This window comes from Perca fluviatilis, chromosome 9 (genome assembly GCF_010015445.1).
Source record: "Perca fluviatilis chromosome 9, GENO_Pfluv_1.0, whole genome shotgun sequence".
NCBI lineage: Eukaryota > Metazoa > Chordata > Actinopteri > Perciformes > Percidae > Perca > Perca fluviatilis.
This window is the reverse complement of record NC_053120.1, coordinates 21,558,227-21,579,807: the sequence shown is the minus strand read 5'-3', so window position 1 is coordinate 21,579,807 and position 21,581 is coordinate 21,558,227. Positions and strand designations below refer to the sequence as shown.

The window sequence follows — 21,581 nt, the reverse complement described above, 5'->3', positions numbered from 1 at the left end:
TCATTTTGCACCGTACGGCATCTTCGACGATCTCTCGGCCCACCTTATGGCACATCACCAGCTCCTCTGAAGCAACGTTCTTCAGCAGGTACGTTTCAGGGAGCAGCGCCAGGCGGACACAACGCAGCAGCTCCGGCAGCTCGCTGTGCCTGTGCTCCATGTCGGCCTTGACCCAGTCGATAACAGCCTCGTACACCAGGCTCTCATCCTCCACCTCCAGTTCCTCGCTGAGGATCAGTTCCTGGAATTTGTCTCTGGGTAGGCTGAGGAAGTCCTCAGTCCTGAAGAGAGTAGCAAAGTTCGCCAGGCACATCCTCCACGACAACTCGTACAGTCTCTGGCACTGGTGGGCGTCTGACAGCAGCATCATCCCCAGACAGTTTGAGTGGTGGAGGTTCTTTTCTAGAAACTCTGCTGCTGCGTCCCTGATGTCGTGAAACTGAAGCATGTCGCCGGCTTCCAGGAGCGACTCCGCATTTTCCTCGTTAATGAGGATTCGGGCTGAATAGGCGTAGTCGAGCAAGAGCTCCAGCACCTCTGGATGGAGAGAGTCTTTGAAGTTGACTTCGGCGTCACGACTCTCCCTGAGCCCGCCACTAAACATGGCTTCAAAGTATCGGCTACAGGAGGCCAGGACGGCCCGGTGGCAGGGGAAGGATCTATTTCCGGCCTTCAGGATGACATCTGTGAAGATTTTTCGTTTGCGTAACAGGTTGAGCTGAGTCAACAGGCTGTCTGCATGGGACGTCTTATGGAAGAGTTGGATATTCATTGAGCCAGAACTAGAGCGAGACTTTCTGTTTTCGTGGTTACTGACAGACATCTTGACTTGGACCTGGAGGAGGAAATAGAGCATACAAAAATATAAGCACAAGTAAAAAGAGCCACTCCTTTACATTTGTTTAGTTCAACCATTTATAACACTTGGACAGGAAGAAGAGATTCTATCAGGTCATGCACCCGCCTTTTGATGTGAACGCTACCATAAACACTCCTCCCATTTTATGATTAAACAAAACTCACTATGCCAACAGCTGCTGAACGGGTTGTTCGGAAATAAAATACTGCTATCAGTACGCTGGGTTACAATGGATATAAACTTCAGCCTTCAGTGATGAAAGGAGATCAGATAAGGAGCACTCCCACACAAAACTGCAGTGTGTGTACACAGAGATTTACACCATGAAACAGACATCAGTGTCAAGACTTAATTCCCAAAACCTGTGAAAACAAATGAGCTACATTAACTGGCCTTTAAATCAACCTTCCTTCTGTAATTAAAGAGAAAACAACACCTGGGTGTGTTGCACTATATCACATCTTTCCACCCCTATAAACATTTCAGGGCTGTGAGTCACCTCCAACCACAGGGAGAGCCAATCAATTCCTTTCAGCTTGTTCCTCTGCTGGTTCACATACAAGATGGTGCCAAAGCTTTCAAGCCCACAAGATGTAACACTTCAGTCCAGCTCCTTCAGGATGAAATTATATAACCACAGTGCAACAGATGAAAACCTTTGAAAATCTCTCTTTTGATCATCTGCAGTGGATTTAGACAGGCATGCAGCCACTGCATTAAGTGGGAGAATGTTTATGCTTAATTTAAAAGAAGATTAACTTCAGAAATTTCTAATTTTTCTAATAAATATAATAATGTAAAATAACCAGTTAGTAATGACCATGGCATGGCACCGTAGGTTAATAAAGACTGTCCACAACTTGAAAACGACCAAATTTATATCTTCCGCTTTAAAAGCCTCTATTGTTTCATAGCAGATAAATTTAAGTCGGCTATTCAATCTCACTGAAAGGGGGCTGTGGACTTCCGTGGAGGCACTCAGCGTGAAATCCAATTCGTTGTGTGCAGTAAATGTGAAACTACGGTCAGCACTTCAGCATGCGCTCAACTTTCCTCCCAAGTTAGCCTGCAAACATCCAGGCAGCTACAATCAGCCAACATCAAAGGATCCGCCGTTACTCCATGCGACTAAACTCCTCACGTTTCGGAAGTTGGAGAAATGTCAAACAGGCACGTATCTCTGGGATCGATAATGTAAGAGGATTAGCCGTCTAAATGCTTACCTTGATAGGCGCAAAGCAGATCCGGATTCCTTTATCTCGGTTCCAACTTGTTCCGTCGTGGATTTGTTTGAAGTTGTGACACAATTTAGACAAATCCGCTTTCCGAGTTTAAAACTGTACCACAACCTAAAGTGTTGGGAAACGGTTGAGCCATTTGTCTGCGTCGCGAGCTTCGAGTTTAATAAACGCGTAAAAAAGCCCAAACAATGTTAAAAAGTTAGTAGCTCGGTGTGTTCTCGGGAAGCCACGCAGCCTGCAGCAGAGAGAGCGACGAGCTGAGCGGAGAGAAAGAGCAGAGGCAGCCGTGGCGTTCCCACTGGCTCCTCCTACTCCTCCTGGCATTGTCCAATGGGCTGAAACACTGCAGCAAAGGCTTTCTTTATTCTCTGGCCAATTTAAGGGTCAATGCACAGTATTATTGTAGAATAGCATTGCCATAAAGAATACAGAAACACCTGTCTCTGTGTGTTTCTTACTTTTACTCAGAAGTAGGCCTACTACTCTAGTTTGCCTCTAGTATTAAAAGCAAAGCAAGTTTATTTGTACAGCACCACCTTTCAACAACATTAAGACATTATATAAATATGCTAGGTAATACAACAAGACATATAGGATTTTAAAAGAATGAAATACCACATAAGTACAGTATGGTGAGAGATAATTAAGTAGTGGCCAAAATAAATATTTTTTCTTATATATTTGTGAATTTTGTTCCAAATATGCGGTTTTGGCCAGAAACCAGGAAAGGATTTACATTAATTTTATTTATTCAGTTGACAGTTTAATAATGCTTTCTGTGAAATGCTATTGCCAGACATAAAGGTCTAAATATCACCTCCACACTGCCAGGAATTACATTTTGGGGGAGAATATACTGAAGCCTTAATTTATTTATCATTTTCTTGGCCTAAAATTCTTTAAATTTAAATATGTTAAGTCTAAAAAGGCTGGAAACTGCTTACAAACTATCCACCAGCACCATAAGGGTCCAAGTTTTTAATTAATGAAACGTTGGTTGCTAAAAAGTAAGAATATGAGATAACCCTCTTTAACATGGCCTAATGCCCTCATTTGTAGCTACCTCTTAAACTGAGCAAGCAAAAAAGAGATATTAAGATAGTAATACTATCATCAGGGATATTGATCAGCATCTCTGATCAATAGCACCAGGCACAGCACATTCCCTGCTCTGTTTGCCAGCTCCACATAACCAACAGTCTTAATGATCATATGATGGCAGGTTAAAGTCCTTCTGAGGACCATGAGATCGTTTATCCAGCTAAATTCCTGGCATTTTCTGAAGGATTTAAGGACTTGTGAGCTATAGTAAAGAATCAGCCTAGTCAGCCTGCACATACAAGGAAATTTCATGGGCTGCTTAAGAAACATGGTATACAACACAGAAGCTATGAAACGTGGTGTGTCTCGCTCTCTCTCTCTTTGTGCATTTTATATGCATGTATGTCATAGAAACAAGTGAGAAGTATCCAAGAATTGTAGAATTTTTAAAGAAATACAGAACAGATTCAAGAATGAAGTGTCTTTTCTGTGCAAGACTCTTTGTTGGGATATGTCCCGGCATGTCTGCAGGTGTAATTAATGGCATTAATAATGGCTTCATTCCATTTAGGTGTGCCAGATCCAGAGCCCTGCCATTGTGCATGCTGGCTCTTTGCCTGGGACACTTAAATGGAACAGAGTTATTAGCTGCACCTGTGTGTTTCATGCTTTAACAAACCATTATGTCTGCTGGGAAAAAGGCCACAGGGAAGTCAGCAAAGAAGGAACATTGAATACCACAAACATACTTGAAACAGTTAATGGATCAGTGGTAGTTCTAATATTTGAGTTCTCATTTTTATTCAAACAATAAAGGTGATAGTTACTTCCTTTTCAAATTGAATGACCGACCGGGCTGACTGATCTCCAGCACCATGGCCAGAGTCATTGCCACACTGCTCAGGTTTCCCCTCCCTCTCTATCTGTCTCTCACTCCCTCTGACTGTCACTCAGCAGCTGCTTTTAAAGATTAAAAGCTGCTGCTTTTTCTCAACAGCCTGAGTTTGTGTGTATGTGAGCATGTGTGTGTGTGTTTTTCAGTCAGCTTTCCTTCCATCCACTATTTACCATTGTTTCCTCACAAGGGATTCAAACTTGACTGCTATTCATATCTCAAGTCACTAACATCTTTTTTTACACTTGAAAGCCTAGCCACCTAGAGTCTTGTGTAACCTTAAGTTTGACACCATAAACACGCTCGAGGGTAATTCACATTCTCGTAACAATTGTTGCCGGTGCTCATTGAAGCCTCCCAACTGGGCCAAATGCTTTCGTACACACAAGTGTGCCTAAAGGAGATTAAGAATTTAAGAAGATTAGATTAATGAACTCATGATTGTAATCTAGGGTTAATTCATTTTGCTGCACTTTAACCCAACCCTCCCTTCCCCGCGTTCAGCCCAGTGGCTTGAAGCCAAACTGGTCTGAGGACTTATGTGTATGTGTGTGTTTGCATGTGCTTGGGTGCTAGCATTGTGTAACTGGTCATTAATTAATCTTAGGCAGGCACGCCACTAATCAGACCCCTCGCAATTATTCCTTAATGCCCCAAGCATTGCAACAAGCCACTCACACAGTGTCTGTTGACAGTGACAGTAACCGTCGCTCCATTGTTGCCTGCAGACTCATTGTGCCACATATTTGTTCACTCAAGGCAGGTGGTCTTCTTAGTGAGGTCATCTCGTCTGAAACATAAGGAGAGGGGTCCTCAGAGGGGTCATCCTCACGCCCAGGTCTCAACACCAAAGAATGCAGAGGTTTTTATGATGTTCTATTTATGTTGTTGGTTCCTGCTTTCCACATAGTTAGTTTGAAGTAAACGCTTTATTGATTTACCAAGGCAAGTTGTCACATAAATCTTACAATAACTTTCTTGGAATGACAGACTGAGCATGAATGCAATCCAATTATGCAATGGATAAAGGGATTATGGAATATTCTGATTGAAATTACACACTGTGGATGCATATTATTCATCTTTTTAATTGATTTTTCTCCCAACACAGCCTGCTGTGGAGGATCAGGAGGATGAGATAAATGGTTGTTGCTCCTTCAGCAGCAGACTGCTGCACGCTCAGTGCAAGAAGGAGCGCTACCGCAGGTCCTTCATTCCAGCAGCAGTCAGACTCTTTAATGCAACATCATAATGTAGCACTGCTAGCTGTTTCTGCAATATGAGCCATCACTGGACAATATTCTTCATTATGCATATTTATTTATTTATCACTCTTTGTTACCTCCAACTGTGCAATATGTCATTCCTATTCATCCACACCTTACTCATCTCTATACCTGTGTTTATATACTGTCTGTTTATATAAGGGTGTTTATTGTGTAAATGTTTGTTTTATTACTATTATTATAACTAATTATATTTTTTTCTATTTCTTATACTTTATGCATATTGTTTCTCCTATGTCTACTTAATGTGTATTTGTGGTATTCTGATGTGTGTACATTTTTTTTCTTTTGAGCTGCTGAAGCACAGGAATTTCCCCAGTGTGGGATTAATAAAGTCTATCTTATCTTATCTTATCTTATCTTATCTTATGTAATACATGAACATTTCCCCTTTCCTTTTTTTTACTTCTGCACTATTTTACGTCTTGGATTCTAATTTTTACTCACATGCATTTCTTTTTATACATTTTGTAGTAGCATTGTTGGTGGGAGCCTGAGATCTAATTGCATTGCCAACGACTTCTTCTCTATTTTTTTGTGCATATGACAATAAATAACTTGAAAACAAAACAAAACCGTATCATATCTTGTCATTATATATTTTTCTCTAAATAAGTATACGTTAATGTATTTTTTGATTAAGTTAAAGCAGGCATAACAGTCCTAAACTGGCCCCCATTACCTGTACAACCAACTCTTGATCTACAACAATGCAATGACTGCATGTGCTAGGCTATATAAGCCTTGTGGCAATCAAGAATCTATCTATCGATCTATTGTCTGTCTGTCGACTTTGATTTTGTAGTGCTATTAAATCTCAAAACTCAAAATCCAACAATGTGTGCATTAAACTATTTAATTATATGTTAAAAAAAACTAATAACACCATTATATCATATTATTAACTATTATCAATAGTTATTGGTATAGGTATCTGTTGGTACAAAAGAGTCTAATTCACTTCATTTAAATGTGTGATTCAGTGGAGTAGCCTAGGCTATATCGCCACCGTGCGGCAAACATGCGTGATTGCGTGCACGTGTGTTAGGAGGGTTGGGGTGCTGGTGTATATGTGCTGACAAGACGTCTGTGTCTCCTAACTATTATAAACATGCGTTTAAATATATGAAGGATGTTTTTGGCAGCGGTTTATTTATTGCACTGTAACTCGATCGTGTCCGCTCACCAAAAACTACATTTCCCATGTTGGAATACCTTCTACGGAAGTGACGTACGCAGTGTTCCGCCGCTGTCAAGGGCACTGAAAACTAACGTTAGCCAAACCTAGCAGTAGCTATCTGTCCGCACGTGCATTTAAATAAGATCAATAAAGATACAGTTGTTGGTAACGACTCAGATAAAAAAATGGACGGGTTCAGTTCAGACTTCTCAGCAGGTGGATCCGGTGGTAAAGTGGACACCGGAACGATCATGGAGCAGGTCAAGGTCCAGATCGCGGTGGCCAACGCTCAGGAGCTTCTGCAGGTAAATCAATGGACACAGCTGCTTAGCTAGCTAGCTAGCTAGTAAGACTAACCTAAAACTTAACTTAGTACGTGTAGTTAGCTTAGACTAAATTAAATATAGTAAAGATTATTGGGGATAGTGTGAGCACCATTACGAATCCTGTCACAACGTTACATAGCTAAAGATATTGTCGTTAATATTCAATAACGTTAATGAAATAAGACTTATAGAAACAACAGTAGCTAGCTAGCTAGTCATTGAAATGCTGTTGACATAGCTAGCTAATGTAACGTTAGCGTCCTCTTCAACCAAATGTACCTTTTTAACCACCTTAATTCTAGACGTCTCGGGAGTGTTTTCACCTACAAAACAGAAGTCTTTGTGTTTCAGAGAATGACAGACAAATGCTTCAAGAAGTGCATAGGTAAACCTGGGAGCACGCTGGACAACTCTGAGCAGGTATGCGCTGGGCAGTATTAAGCAGTTTGCTTTAAAATCATTAATCAATTGACAGAAAATCAATAGTACATTTGGTCATCTGTGGTATTCTCGTGAAGATTTGCTACCTATTTTCCCAAAATGAGCAGTTTGCTTTCTGATGTAAAAAGATTAGAGCTGAAACGACTAGTCTAGTCAGATCTGTAATAACTAACCATTAATAATGTGTATTATTTCAAATAAAAATCCACTGCTTCTAGCCTCTCTTTGAAACCTTTGATTTGAATGATAGTATAGGTATTGTCTGTTGGACAAAACAAGCTATTTGAATATGTCAATTGAAGTCTCTGTTAAATTGACATGGTCATTTTTCACAATTTATGTTAAATTGTTACACAATTTCAGTGTTCTTTCTTAAGTGTGTTAATGTCACTGATTTTGTCCTCACAGAAATGTATTGCCATGTGTATGGACCGGTATATGGATGCCTGGAACACTGTGTCCAGAACATACAACTCCAGATTACAGAGGGAAAGAGCTCGCATGTGAACATCCTGCTCTTCACCCTTCCCTATCCTCGGGCTGCTGCTCACAGTGAAGAAGAGCAGTGTTTCCACTGAAGGCAGGAGCTGGGCAAAGTTGTGTCGTGGTAGCAGCACACCATCATCATCACAATACCTCACAGACAGGCAAGCTGAGCCTGTGGACTCTAGCCATAACAATGTCTCTTTGGACATTTTTATTTTGCTCCGAGGAACAGTTCAGTAACAAAGTTTGATTATTTGTGTTTCTCAGAATTGACTTTATTGTAATTGTACATACAACGAAATTAATTATGAATAATTAAGCTTCTGGTTAACAAGTAAACATGCATTTTAAAAAGCTGCAGTTTACACCTGCATGTAGGTGAGGAGAATCGGAAACTCTAAATTGCCCGTTGGAGGGAACATAAGTGTGAATGTGTCTGTAAGTTCGTGCTAGCCCTGTGATTGACTGGCAACCTGTCTAAGGCGTACCCCATGTGCAGTGTGCGTGCTGGAATATGTTTCAACCCAGTGTGACTAGGATAATCAGTTAGAAAATTAAAATGTATGTTTGCAATGTGTCTTTAATTCAGTCAACTGCAACAATATGGCTTTTGTTTGGAGTCATTTTAACAGAATGTGTTTACTACAGCGTGGCTTCCAATAGAAACACTGACACCTTCCTGCCATCAAATTAAGGTTGAATGTTTCTTGTGTTTAAGAGCTGGTATAATTGGGACATGATACCTGTAATAACTGTAAACACGACTTAAGTCTCTCACTCACAACAACTGCTCCATAAAACACTGTCAGCATGTATGTTGCAAATTCTTTTCATTGTTTATGCTCTGAGAGAGACTAAACATTTGTGCCAAAAAAAACAAAAAGCAGCAAAACTGGAGCCCTTTGGGGACAACACAGGCTTTCCTTAACATGATTTTACTCTAAAAGACCTACTTAAAATCAAAAGGAAGACTTGAGGAGCAACTTGGTGTTTTCACAACCGTGAACCTGACATTCACAAGCCTCTAAACAGTTCGATATCAAAGTACGCCTGGAGAACAAAACTGTTTTGTCTGATCTGTTTTCTAGTTGTCACCCTATCTGCCGCCCTCCACAGTAGTGGTCTTGTTTCAGCAGGGTCTGCCTTGCTGTACATGGGGTACTGAACCTTTCTCAGCTTTATGAGCATAGCTTGTCTAGGAACCACAATCCTCCCCCCCCCCCCCATCCGGCTGAGTTCACGTAGGGACAAATTATTTGCAGTGAGATTGAGAGCAAATGGAATGATTTTCATGTCTTCTCTTGTCTCTCTCATCACAAAGAGTGTATATCTATCAATGAAACCTCACCATGAGTTTAAGCTTAAGTCAAAATTCCTTTAAAGCTGATTCCACTTTTTCATATAGAACTATATTTTTTTCCCAGAAAACCCACCTTTCAGTAACAATTTATACTTTGTCTTTTTTAAGATTAGATACAAAAAAGACAAGGAAATGTACCCATAAATGAATCGCATATATTCTGAACCCTATACAAAATGGAAAAAAAACACCAGGTACAGTAAGTTAACCAGTAATGTAAATAAATAATGTAAATAAATACTTTCAATCATGCATGTGCTAGCAGAATGTCCATAGGCCACAGTTCAGTATTCTCCTTATTTCTTCAGTACGTTATGAAAGAGGATGCTCCCAGTTTAGATGATTGCACAGTATTATGAAACAGCACCAGTAGGTCACACAGGTAAATACTGTGGAAACTACAGTATGTGTGGCTTTTAGCATGACTTTGGTCCTTGTACAGTACAGTTTTTTGAAGATGTATCAGGAAAATCCACTGTGTGTAGTTTGTCATCTTCTTCAGAAAGGCAGGTATGTAGATATCCATTTCCTGACAGACGTAACACGAGTGTAAACCCCTGGAAAACCAATTCGCCCACATCCATGTCCCCAGCTGGTCACTCCAGCAATAAACCACTGGCCAGAGAGCTCGCGACAAGTCAGCGGCCCTCCAGAGTCTCCCTGGATGATGGGAGGAGAGAGGGCAGAAATAACCAAAATTAAAATAACCTAAATACACTTAGGTCTCCAGCATGTACAGGAGAATAAAACAATTGCTTAAGGATGAGTGAGGAAGCAGAAGAGTAAGGTACAAAGAGAATGTCACTTGGATCGCTGCTGAGATGCCAGGTGCTTTGACCGAGACAGGAATGCATGTGGGTTTTCTTACATAAGAAGATTACAGAGAGGAAGTGGGTGAAAAGGGGGGCTCTGTATTTTTAGGAAAGTAAAGTCTACTCCCTCCCATCAGATAAGCGTCTCTCACATAAGTGCTACAATGTTCCTTAACAAGCAACACTTGGTATTTCCAAATCATTAATTTATTTATATGCTTTTACTTTTTCCAAAGACAAGTCTTAGAAACTTTTAAAGAACAAAGGCCAAGATTTACTTTGCTCTGACCTAGTTAACCATCCACTGTAAAAAAAGATTTATCGGAGCCATGGCCCTATTTCTTCTGAGCCTCTGAGCACTTAGTCCACAATCTTAATGCTCAGATGCTGCCAAGACTGTACCACCCAGATGTCTGGCCCATTTCCAGGCTGTGGAAAAGGTATTTGTGTCACATACATAGCAGAATGTCTTGCATCTTACCAAACAGGTGTCCCTGCCTCCCTCCATGAAACCGGCACACATCATGTTGGGAGTCAGCACGTTTCCATACGACTGCTGGCAGTCTGCCTGGTCAATGATGCTCACTGCAGCTTTCTGCAGCAGGTTGGTCAACGAACCTGTGCCAAAAAATTATAATTTTTTTATAGTGGGAATTTTAGTGCATTTTCACCAAAACTAAGTCTTATTACAACATTGTTTCTGGAAAGGCAAGTCACTGTTGCATTTTAAATGTCATTTTTTCTAGCTGTGAGCAAAACCAAATTCCATTCACCTCCATTGTTCTGGTTTAGCAGCAGGAGTTTCAGTGGTAGATGAGTCAGAACATAAGCAGATAAAAGTGAAACTATCTGCATGGCTACACACCAAAAGGGTAAGTGAGAAATATTGTGGGAACAGACCATCTGATAGTGTTTCATATCATATCATATTGTAAGGTTCATGGGATAATTGAGCTGTAAGGGCTTACCTCAGTCCAAAAACCCTTATGATTATTGAAAAAAAGAGTTTAGACTCAAGTCTGTTTTCTTGAGTCTTTAGGATCATAATAATGTGGAAGCTTCTGCTCCTCCAATGTTTCCTTGCTTTCAACAAATTATCTGTGGACAGTAACGTCCAATTGTCCAGTTTGTTGTAACAGCATGTAACATCATTATGAAATTGTTTGATACTTTTTGGAGAACTGCGCCTAATGTCAGTGGGATTTTAAATCTCTCACCTCCTTCCCTCATGGATCCCCAGCCTGTGATGTAGCACTCTGCATTCTTGAGGAAGCGGTGCACCGGTGAGGGGAGACAGACAGACTGGATGGTGTAAGACATGGGGGCCGGTACTGCCAGCTCCAACAGAGCCACGTCATAGTCCATGTTGGTGCTGTTGAAGGCCGGGTGGATGACGACCCTCTGGATGGGGATGACCAGGGCTCCTACCCCCGAGCGCAGCACAGATCCCAGGCTCACAGCCCAGTTAGTCGGGCCAGGGTCACTGGGCGTTAGAAATGAAGACTGGCTCAGTACACTTCTGAACGTAATGGGAATATAAACAAATATTAATGTGGTAAAGTTTATGTTCAGCAGTACCTTTTCAAGCAGTGTGCCGCTGTGAGTAACCATTTGCTGTGAATGAGTGTGGCGCCACAGCGGTGAAGTCTCTGGTACTGGAGACTACCAATCCAAGGCCACTCCCCCCTTCGAGCTGTTACTCCACCCACAATCCTGTGGGAGCCCAATGCAGGACGTACGCCACAGTCTGAAACAAAAACACCCATCAGAAGCATGTCCTTTAAGTCCTGTATGTGCACTTATTCACACATATAAACTTACCACAGTTTCTTTCGTCGTCCTGGTTGGGGCAGTCTGGGACGCCGTCACACTCTGGGTTGGCCTTGCTGATGCAAGAGGTAGAGCTACACTGGAAGTTTCCACTGCAGTTGAAGACTGGAAGACATGTTGGACAGATCATGTAGCATGAGACTATACACACTATACTATACACACTACACTACATGACTGACTTAATTGTGTTTCTCTTGGTAAGTGATGAACGAGTGACCAATAAATCAAGCTGCTTTCAGTATGACATTACCAGGTAGTGTTGGTGCAGATAACACATCTGTAGCTATGGGCCTGGATACTGGCTGGTTTTTAGAGCTTCCTCCTGTCACGGTAACTGGCACAGTGGGAACATGCTGGGAGTAATCATGGACCAAGCTGGGATCTGCATAGCTTAGAATCCAGTTGCGGAGCCTGGTGACGCGGGAATAAACCCCAGGCCGGTTGATCTGGGCACAGCCCACACCCCAACTCACCACCCCAGCCAGGAAGAACCTCCCTGGGGCACCCTCACACACCAGAGGCCCTCCAGAGTCTCCCTGCAGGGAAAACACAAGGCCTCTAATTAAATCTAACTGCTGTTGCCCTGTGAAAAACGTGTTAGTGATTTTGGTGACTTTCCTGTTTCAGGTTACTGTCAGGTAATCAATGTTGGTTATAATTAGGATGGGAGCACAGTAACTTCCATGGTTTTATGGATGAATAAATTGAACCTTGTTTAGAGATTCAAATGACCCTATGAAGGACAGAGTTTCAAGTCTTCATGTAAGTGCATATGGCATTTTTATAAGCAGGGTACCAAATCAATACCAGCTTTGGGAGTTGCTGAACAAGGAAAATGGAAATTTCTGTATTTAGACAAATTAATTGTCAGAATGCATTCTTTCAATTCTGTATACTTTGACTTGTTTTCGCCATATAATGTGTTGAATAAATTAGTGTAATCTGAATTGTGTCCAGGTGATTTAAAACAATTGAGCTGTAATGGGAGCTGGACTGAGCCTTGACTGGGGGCTGTATTCCTCTGTAATATTAACAGCACATATCATGTTAAGCGGAGATGAAAATAACAGCAACAGCCCACAGGCCTCTATTTTTAGGGTGGAACCACTGTTAACATACAGTTTTGACCCTGCTTATAGTTTCAAGATCATCAGTGTGTATACAAACTTTGCCCCGAGACAAGAAAGTATTGTAAGAAAATGTAAGCTGATAACTCATGCTAATTGTAGCCGCATCATGTGCACCAAGTGAAACAGCGCTGACCTGACATGAGTCCACCTTGCCCTCCAGGAATCCGGCACACATCATGTTGTCAGAAACAGCTCCTCTGTACACAGATGAATGATTGCACACTTCGGAGTCGATGATTTTCACCACCGCCTTCTGCAGTTTGGTTGGCAAGTCAACTGAATGACAGAAGAGCACAAGATAACTGAATTACTCATTCCTCAATTGCCCGGTTTAGTTATCGTATCCACATTATAAATGATTTGTTTTCTTTATAATCTTATAGGACAATATCACCTGAGAGCTAAACACAGTCATTCCCAAAATTTTAAAAAACTATTGGCATCATAGTATACAGTATTGGGTAGCAAAAAAGGAGCTCCTTTTCACTTTAAATCTTTCATCTGTTGATGTTTTGAGGTGAACTCCTGCAGGCTGACTCACTCCTTAACTGGTCTAGTGCGCCCCACCCTGACACCATGCAGCTCTGTCCGGGGGCAAACACATGAGACAGGGAGGGCAGGCAGACAGGCTGGATGTAAGAGCTGAAGGTGAGAGGGGTCTCCAGCTCCAGCACTGTAACATCGCTGTCAGTAGTCGTAGGATTGTAGTCTGGAGACACAACCAGCGACTTGATCTTAATCGTTGTGGACTCGGACTCTTCACCGCTCATAAGTCTGGCCCCTACGAGGGCCGTCCACTCTCTGGGGTCGTTGTTCCTAGAAACAGAAATCAAAGAAATGACAAAATACTTAATTTAGCAATTTTCGCAAATTGTTTTTTTCTTGATTTTAAAAAGCTGTTGTGGCAAGTGCAGGCAATGTCCCTGCTTGGCAGATTTATAAATAACTCCTCAGTGACTTGGAAATAATGCCTACCTCTCAAAGCAATGTGCCGCACTGACCAGCCACCGTTCGTTGATGATAGAGGCTCCACATGAGTGTTGTCCATTGAGCCTCAGGCTGACCTGCCATGGCAGCTCCCCTTGCCGAGCATCCGCGCCACCCACCACGCGATTCCCCATAGCGGGGCGTGTACCACAGGCTGAGAGGAAAAGTTGGATGATGCGGTCAAGATGGAGATGAAGCAGTGATGTTTTTTTCTTACACGTCAGTAACGTCATATTTACAATATGACCTGTCAGTGCAAAGTATATTCTTATTTACCAACAACAACAACTGAAAAACAAAATCGCAAGGCTTAAAAGGATTAAAGTAGTAGTTTTAAGTCATTCACCACAATGAGCTTCATCAGATCCATCTGCACAGTTGGGGATGAAGTCACACTCTGGATTCAATTTGGTGACACATTCTCCATTGTCACAAGTGAAGGTGTTGTCAGGACACCTGGCTGGAGAGAACAGATGAGAGAAAAAGGTCAGGATGAGAGTTACAGAAAAAGGTACAATTTGAAAATGTCTTTATAGTGTAATTGGTTTTCACATATTTAGGTGCAAGAAGGAAGTCAGTGCTATTGTGCAATTCAATGAATATTACAGAGCTCTTCCCTTATTTATTTTTTTACACGTGTAAACAACAATACTCACATGCCCATATGTACATTGCAAGAGTTATTGGTCACTGTTATTATTCCTCCTTTTCATACTGCATAAAGAAATCCATTCCTAATGTGATTCTAACGTGAGAGATGGGGAATAAAATTCACAGTGCTCCCTAATATATACAAAAATATACTTTAAATTTCAGCCAAAGCTCCTAAGAGGCTTTTTGAGTTTAGTTAGCTTAATATTAGCTTCACATCAACTTTAGAATGCATTTTTGCACAGAACAAGGACTGTGGATTTTGTTCACCCTCTCATACCTTGGAATTGAGTAATGAAGAGATCTCTTCACGGCCAGTATGGGCAGCATGTGAGTGTTTTTTAAGGTCTGAATAAATTATCAAAGTCACAGAAAAGAGCGAAACCAGCTCTTTAAACTATAAACTTAAAAAAAAAGAAAAAGAATCCCAGACAAGCACATTTGTCTGTGATTAACAAGTTCAAAGATGCTGTAAACATATTCTGGAGGGTCATTTCCAGGCCCACTTTAACATGGGTCTACATATTTACTCACCTGTCAACTCATCTCCAATAGCATAAAATGACTTCCCACTGGCTCCTAGGAATGATACAAACATTAGATACTGTGAGGACTGTGGAAGCCCTGACACAATGCATCACACAGCTGTGGCCTGTTTGTGTCACTCCCACTACACACATCCACTTGTAGGGCCACAGACAGTCAACTGATGACAGTGTAGTTTTACTACCCAGTAAGATGATAGCGTTGATCTCTCCAAATTCTGGCACCTTCAGTGGTTTCCCATGCATTACTGAGCTGAGTCCTGCTCTCAGCAGGTCCTGAACAGAGTTGTCTGAATACTGCTGGATCCTGGACACACTGAAGACCAGTGTGAATGTTGCCATCACATCACCACTAACGTTACTGGGAAGAAACAGACAATGTTGTTTGTTGGATGCTGTTTACCTAATCAATCTATCTATCTATCTATCTATCTATCTATCTATCTATCTATCTATCTATCTATCTATCTATCTATGTTCAGCTTTCACTCACCCATAGGCAACAAAATTCCAATCAACGTAGTGATGTGATATTGACGAGGCAGTTAAGACATTTTTAATCTGTAAGAAAGGGAAAATGTACAATTTAACACTTATAAAAAAAATATTGGACTCTCAACATGGCGACAGTCTGCTCTTACCTTGGACTTTAAAACTGAGGTCAGTACTATGAAGAAACCAGAGTTCTCATTCTGCAGAACTGGATCATACTTCAGACCTTTCAGCTCCACCGTCTCCATAAAATAATGCTGCTCCTGCACCAGGTAGGCTGGCACCGACAGAGTAGAAATGGTTCATTCTTACAGATGGCTTCACAAAATAATAAAGTTTAGAAATTGTGCTTGACAGAGTAGTCTAAATAGCTCATGAAGTGTTACAGCTGTATAATATATGTTTAAGAATGAAATTGTGTGGTGAATGTGACACTCACCAATAACCAGGCCTACAAAGATCCCGATAACGAGGAAAAGGAGGAGGAAGGCTGTGAGGGTGCTCCTGTAGCAGACACGGTTGGAGGGAGCAGAGGAGGCTCCTGGAGACGACCATGGCCCTCCTCCATCCTTCTTCACCTCCATGTTGGATTCACAGCAACAACAACCTCACAACTCACATGCCAATGTACCCAGTATCATAATGCCCGACAGACAAAATGATCCAGTCCTGGTAAAAAATACAGTGACAATATTTGAGACTCTGTAAAATAACAGTAGACTGAGTTGTTATAGAAGCATTACAGACTAATGTACGGTGGCGCTGAGAGGCCACTGCACTGCAATTTAAGAAAAATAGATCACGACAACATTAATAAAACGCACGCAAATAAACCACAACATGCAACATTAAGAAAACACACACATATAAACCACAACATGCAACAATAAGAAAATGCACGCATATAAACCACAACATGCAACATTAAGAAAATGCACGCATATAAACCACAACACTCAACATTAATAAAATGCACGCAAATAAACCACAACAATAAGAAAAACACACGCAAAAAGATCACAACATGCAACAATAAGAAAACGCAAGCAAATGGACCAGAACACACAACAATAAGAAAATGCACGCAAATAGACCACAACCACCTCTGTGTATTTATAACCTTAAATATTTTTTACGTGCAATAAAGTCATTTATTTATTTGTTGCTCTAGGTCAGCTGATTTCTCTTTTGGTACATATGTTTAAAGTCATTATGTACAATAATCAAATCATAGGAATACTATAATGGTATTTTTGTTTGTCAGAATGTAAATTATTCAAGAAAAGGCCATACTCAATGTCATCTTATACTTCTTGCATGCAAAATAACTTCTACACAAATTTAGAACATGTCCCTCAACATTAACGACCGAGGATTAGAAGAGAGATGACTTGTGACAAATGTACGTATCAAATGTGCTAAACCACAAAACAATTCACTGCAGTGTTGTATTTTACAAGGCATGTGGCAAATCTACAAAATCAGGAGTAGTCAGTTGACAAAAACATTTCCAATGGCTCATATTTATTGCATTCTTTAAATATAATTATTTCGCAGCTAATAATACAACTTTTTAAACTCAGCTTTAATATACCAACAAGATATTGTCATTTAAGAGTAAAGATTTAGATGATGTATATTGCAGGAGATTTGCTCTCAGATAAACATCCAGCTAGCAGTTCCAGATGTTTTCTAATCTAGATCCTGTTAATCTAAAACTTTTCACTTGTGTAAGCTAGTGCACTGGGTTTGTTTCATCCTTGAACTCAAGCCTGTAAGTTCTTTAAACTGTATTCTTAAAAATATGCAATGACTATCTTGCATCAGTTATAACAATAGAAGACCCCATACAGAAAAGAAGTTGAACCTATAACTATGTAAGAGTGATCCTTCAGTGATCCATATATACTGCTAATGAAAAATGGGTCTGTCTACATCAGAAAAGCTGAACTGTATTTTGATGGTAGTATCATCTTCTTAAGTCTTTTGAGAACAGAGGATGATGTCCATGTTGTCTTCCTTCTCCACACCCAGAAAGATGGCAACAAACATGCTGCAATCTTCAGGTTTTCCTTATGCGGTCATTCAGTTTTCAATGTGTGGATAGCTTTCCTGTTAAAGCGAGACAATTTAATGAAGACTTGAAAGATGGCAATGCATCACATAAATACCAGCTTGTCAGACCAGGTGTATGGAGGTTTGCTTCAGTGCAGGACCATTGTGTATTCACTTATTATATACACATTATAATACACAGACATTTCCTCTGAACATTGTGGCTGAGTGTATGACACAGTTCTCACATTTTACTTTTATTATGAAATAATTAATTACACTAAATAAAAAGCATTTCTTAATAGTGATTCTTATCCGTTTTATGAATTGAAAGAAAAGTAAGTCTCTCTTCTTATTGAATCTTATTGATCTGATTTATGTTACCTGTGATGAGCTGATCTTCAAAGTGCTGGCTGCAGAATGAAATGAGAGGAGAAAGTGACAGATGTAGTCCACTTCGGTCTTTTCTATGTTCAACAACATCCACTGATTCAGCCTGTTTTTTTCACCTAAATCACAGATCTTCAACAGGGGGTCGAGGACCCCTAGGGGGTCCTCAGAGTTACTGGAGGGGGGCCACCAAATTATTGTTAAATTATTGTATATTTTTAAAAAGTAAAAAAAAAAAATCAAAATGGCTTAACATAAGCCCAACATATTATTATTAATATAAATCATCCTATTTGTGAAAAAAAACAAAAAAACATTGATGATAGGCCAAATACAGTTAAAGCACTTTCAGCTGCAGCTGTAGTTCCAATGAGACAAGCTGTAGGGGGACCGAAGCGGTGGGTAGCGCGAGCTGTAGTTCCAATGAGACGACCTGTATGGGGGCCGAAGTGGGAAAAGTTACATAGTGTTGCTTTAAGGATTCACTCTGCCACAGGTTTAATATTAAAACATGTTTTTTCAAATCTTGCCAACAATAATTATTTAATAGCTTAGTATTATGCACTAAAAAGGTATGTATAAAGGCTTTAGGCCACCCACGTTATTGTAGGCCCAGTTTAGCTTAATTTTATACAATATATGTAGTAGGGGGTCCCTGCTCCGTCTCACTTTCAGTTAAGGGGTCCTCGGCTTAAAAAACATTGAAGACCCCTGACCTAAAGAACATGTATTGTTTTATTTATTGTAATAAGTCTTTAGACTCTAGTGTGTTGTAGCTAATCATTTCAAGAAACAAATCAGCACATCTTCTAGGTGTAAAAAAAAAAGTATCCTGACTGATATAGCAGCCCCTGAGTGACTGAACTTACAACGTTGAAATGGGTATTTTAAATGTTACTGTGATTGGGACATTTAAAAGAAAAAAAAAATTATATTTCAAATTCACTCTCTCATTCCCATTAAAATATGAATATTAAATAAAGGTTTTAATGTGTAATGACTTAATATTTGAATTGAATCAGCAGACAAAGCACAAGCTTAAGAAATTATCTTAATCAATTTGACAACATCAAAACGTTAGTTAGCAAAAGGCTAATTACAATAAGCACAAGGCTATCGCTAGTTTAACAGCAGATATCTGCAATAGTTAATATCAGAATCATACAATGTCAATGAAATGAGAAAGCCAAAAAAAACAACTTACATTTTAGCTTATTTCCCAACACCACTGACGGATAGCCGAGTTAAGACGTCAAACTGCAGCAAGCAAGCCAGATGTGTGCATCACTTACAAGTGTTCCCTGGAAACACTTCTGCTGTGTTGTGGCCTATTTGCGAGCGTTTTCTTAATGTTGCGTGTTGTGGTTTATTTGTGTCCATTTTGTTATTGTTGCATGTTGTGAGTTTTTTGCGTGCGTTCTCATTGTTTCGTGTTGTGATCTATTTGCGTGCGTTCTTATTGTTGCGTGCTGTGATCTTTTTGCATGTGTTCTCTAAATGTTGCGTGTTGTGATCTGTTTGCATGCATTTTCTTAAGTTGCAGTGCAGTGGCCTCTCAGGGCCACCATACTAATGCAATGGGTAGGGCTGTACAACAGGATGGATATCAATATTAACATATTTATAATTTTGACCTTATATCACAATATGAATATGTAGGTGTTCCACAGCTTTGCATTATAACAGATAAAACAAAAAAAAATCTAAATAAAGTTTATTCATATCCTCTGATAGTTAATAAATACTAAATATTTATTGCAATTCACACAAACCAAACCAAATTCTACAATGATGAAAAGGGTGTTCCAAAAACATTAAGGAATAAGGTCCCACTAATGAAATTACCAAAACAATGGAAACGTATGAAACACAAATAGTTTAATTTAAAACCCAGATACCCAAGAAAATGTCGATTATAAGATACACAGAAACATCAAGCAGTGATTCTGTTCCGGAGAGCTGGCTGAGATGTACAGTCTCTACGTAAAAGAGACCAGGGAGGCCATGTTGCCTGGCGATCACAGATCAGATGTGGGAAAAGGCCACACTAAAAAAACAAGTCAACTTCTCTGAAATTCTGCAGACAACAGGATTTCAATGAACAAATGGACTCGGTGAGAATATTTACTGCACCAGCAAATTACGCACGGAGACTCCAGGTGCACCAGAGCGTGAAGCATTGTAAACTCACTCACCTCTTTCTTCTCTCTTCCCTCTCAACACTGACATTCACGACGTCCCGCAGTTCTCAGTGCATGACTTGGCGCAAACAAGAATAGACTCATGGATGGAGGAAGACAAGGGAGAGGTCCGCTATTTGTTCCACCTGCCAAGGGGCGTGGCGCGTCCGTCCCGTAGGTAGCTCACCTTTTCACTTTACTTTACAAAGTCGGCTCGGCTTTAGAAATCCCCGGCCGACCCTCCTCCCATCGGTCTTGATCCCTTTGGTTACACCCCGATGTGCAGAGGCATTTTACTGTCACCTCCAATAATCTCCGGGTAAATAATAAACACCGGCTACTCCTTTACGCACATTAGGCCTACAATAAGTTGGAGGAAAGAAATGCAAAAAGGGCATTACAAATGTCCTCAGTAGAGCTCATTACTCGCTCTAGTTGCTGGCTGCCCGTGCTCCGTGAGCAGCAGAGGAGGGGCGAAGTCTCCTGGAATTCTGGCTGCATGCCCCGGGGCTCACAACACCTGGCAAACCATTATACCGTTTCTAGCTTTAATGTATTAACCTACTGCACTTAGTTTGACAGTGAGAGAGGAAGTGAAGTTAGTTTAATTTGCAATTCCATGATGATTTAAACACATTTTACTCAAAAATCTAAATAAAAATGTGAAATTCGGAGCGCCAATTCAGAATGTAGCCCAGTTCTGTTCACAAGAAAATGCTTTAGATTAGAAATGGCACAATTCAATTGTAATTATGTCTTTTAATAACTCATTTAAAATGACTTGGATCCTTTTCTAACAAAACACATTTGCTATTTTTCTGACGCAACAATGAACATATAATCCCTCCTGTCATCCCCTCCCAAAGGATCAATCCTAACAAAGGTAGCCTTAATCCCTTCACTTACAATATTTCCCCCACCCTGCTTAAAGCACTTCAGTGAGAGCAGTTATGACAAGTGTCTCTTTGTCAGTGGATGGACACACACACACACACACACACACACACACACACACACACACACACTTCTGTTACTGCGTGAAAAGAGAACAGAGTTGTAGTCAATCCAGCAGTTTGTCCACAGACTACCATTTAATGGTTAAGAAGTCTCTCAACTGGTCTGAAGTAGTAAGCCAGTGTTATGAAATGTATAGGACAACCTCTTAGCATGTGTGCTTATTAAAGATCTGCAGGTGTAAATTAGCAGCAGCTAACTTATGATTTTTTATCCATAGCAAGTGCACAAGTTTATGCATGAAAAGTATAAAACATTGTACCTTCAAAACGTATGCTACTAGTGATGTAGGAGTCATATCTTACTGGAAACAAATCTAAAATGTCAAAAGAAATATTTCAAACGACATAACAGAGTGAGGTTCAGAAGGAAGAACA

The 21,581-nt window shown here is 40.4% G+C and overlaps 3 protein-coding genes across 4 annotated transcripts in view; 1 reads left to right on the top strand and 2 right to left on the bottom strand.

Moving 5' to 3' along the window:
* enc3 (ectodermal-neural cortex 3) overlaps positions 1-2,414 on the bottom strand; it is a 14,757-nt gene extending 12,343 nt beyond the window's left edge. Inside the window, exons 1-2 of one of the 2 annotated variants that reach the window (XM_039811756.1) lie at positions 2,083-2,414; positions 1-835 (exon numbers count right to left, since the gene is read on the bottom strand). The exon at positions 1-835 is cut by the window's left edge and continues 200 nt beyond it. In XM_039811756.1, coding sequence (XP_039667690.1) covers positions 1-823 — 823 coding nt within the window. In that variant the 5' untranslated portion in view covers positions 824-835; positions 2,083-2,414. Of the gene's footprint in view, positions 836-2,082 lie in introns of those variants that run through there. The other variant, XM_039811757.1, reaches the window with a different exon arrangement.
* Positions 2,415-6,552: 4,138 nt separating this feature from the next.
* timm13 (translocase of inner mitochondrial membrane 13 homolog (yeast)) lies at positions 6,553-8,339 on the top strand. The gene is made up of 3 exons (XM_039810657.1): positions 6,553-6,807; positions 7,180-7,248; positions 7,678-8,339. Exons 1-3 carry the CDS (start codon positions 6,688-6,690, stop codon positions 7,774-7,776), a joined length of 288 nt encoding a protein of 95 aa, XP_039666591.1. The 5' UTR covers positions 6,553-6,687; the 3' UTR covers positions 7,777-8,339.
* On the bottom strand, positions 8,009-20,605 carry tmprss9 (transmembrane serine protease 9). Its single transcript, XM_039810656.1, has 16 exons — positions 20,206-20,605; positions 16,005-16,234; positions 15,715-15,842; positions 15,567-15,634; positions 15,259-15,434; positions 15,063-15,107; positions 14,224-14,337; positions 13,866-14,031; positions 13,432-13,706; positions 13,024-13,166; positions 12,011-12,296; positions 11,749-11,862; positions 11,506-11,674; positions 11,145-11,410; positions 10,409-10,545; positions 8,009-9,775 (listed from the first exon to the last, which is right to left on the bottom strand). Exons 2-16 carry the CDS (start codon positions 16,147-16,149, stop codon positions 9,614-9,616), a joined length of 2,394 nt encoding a protein of 797 aa, XP_039666590.1. The 5' UTR covers positions 16,150-16,234; positions 20,206-20,605; the 3' UTR covers positions 8,009-9,613.
* Positions 20,606-21,581: the final 976 nt, after the last annotated feature.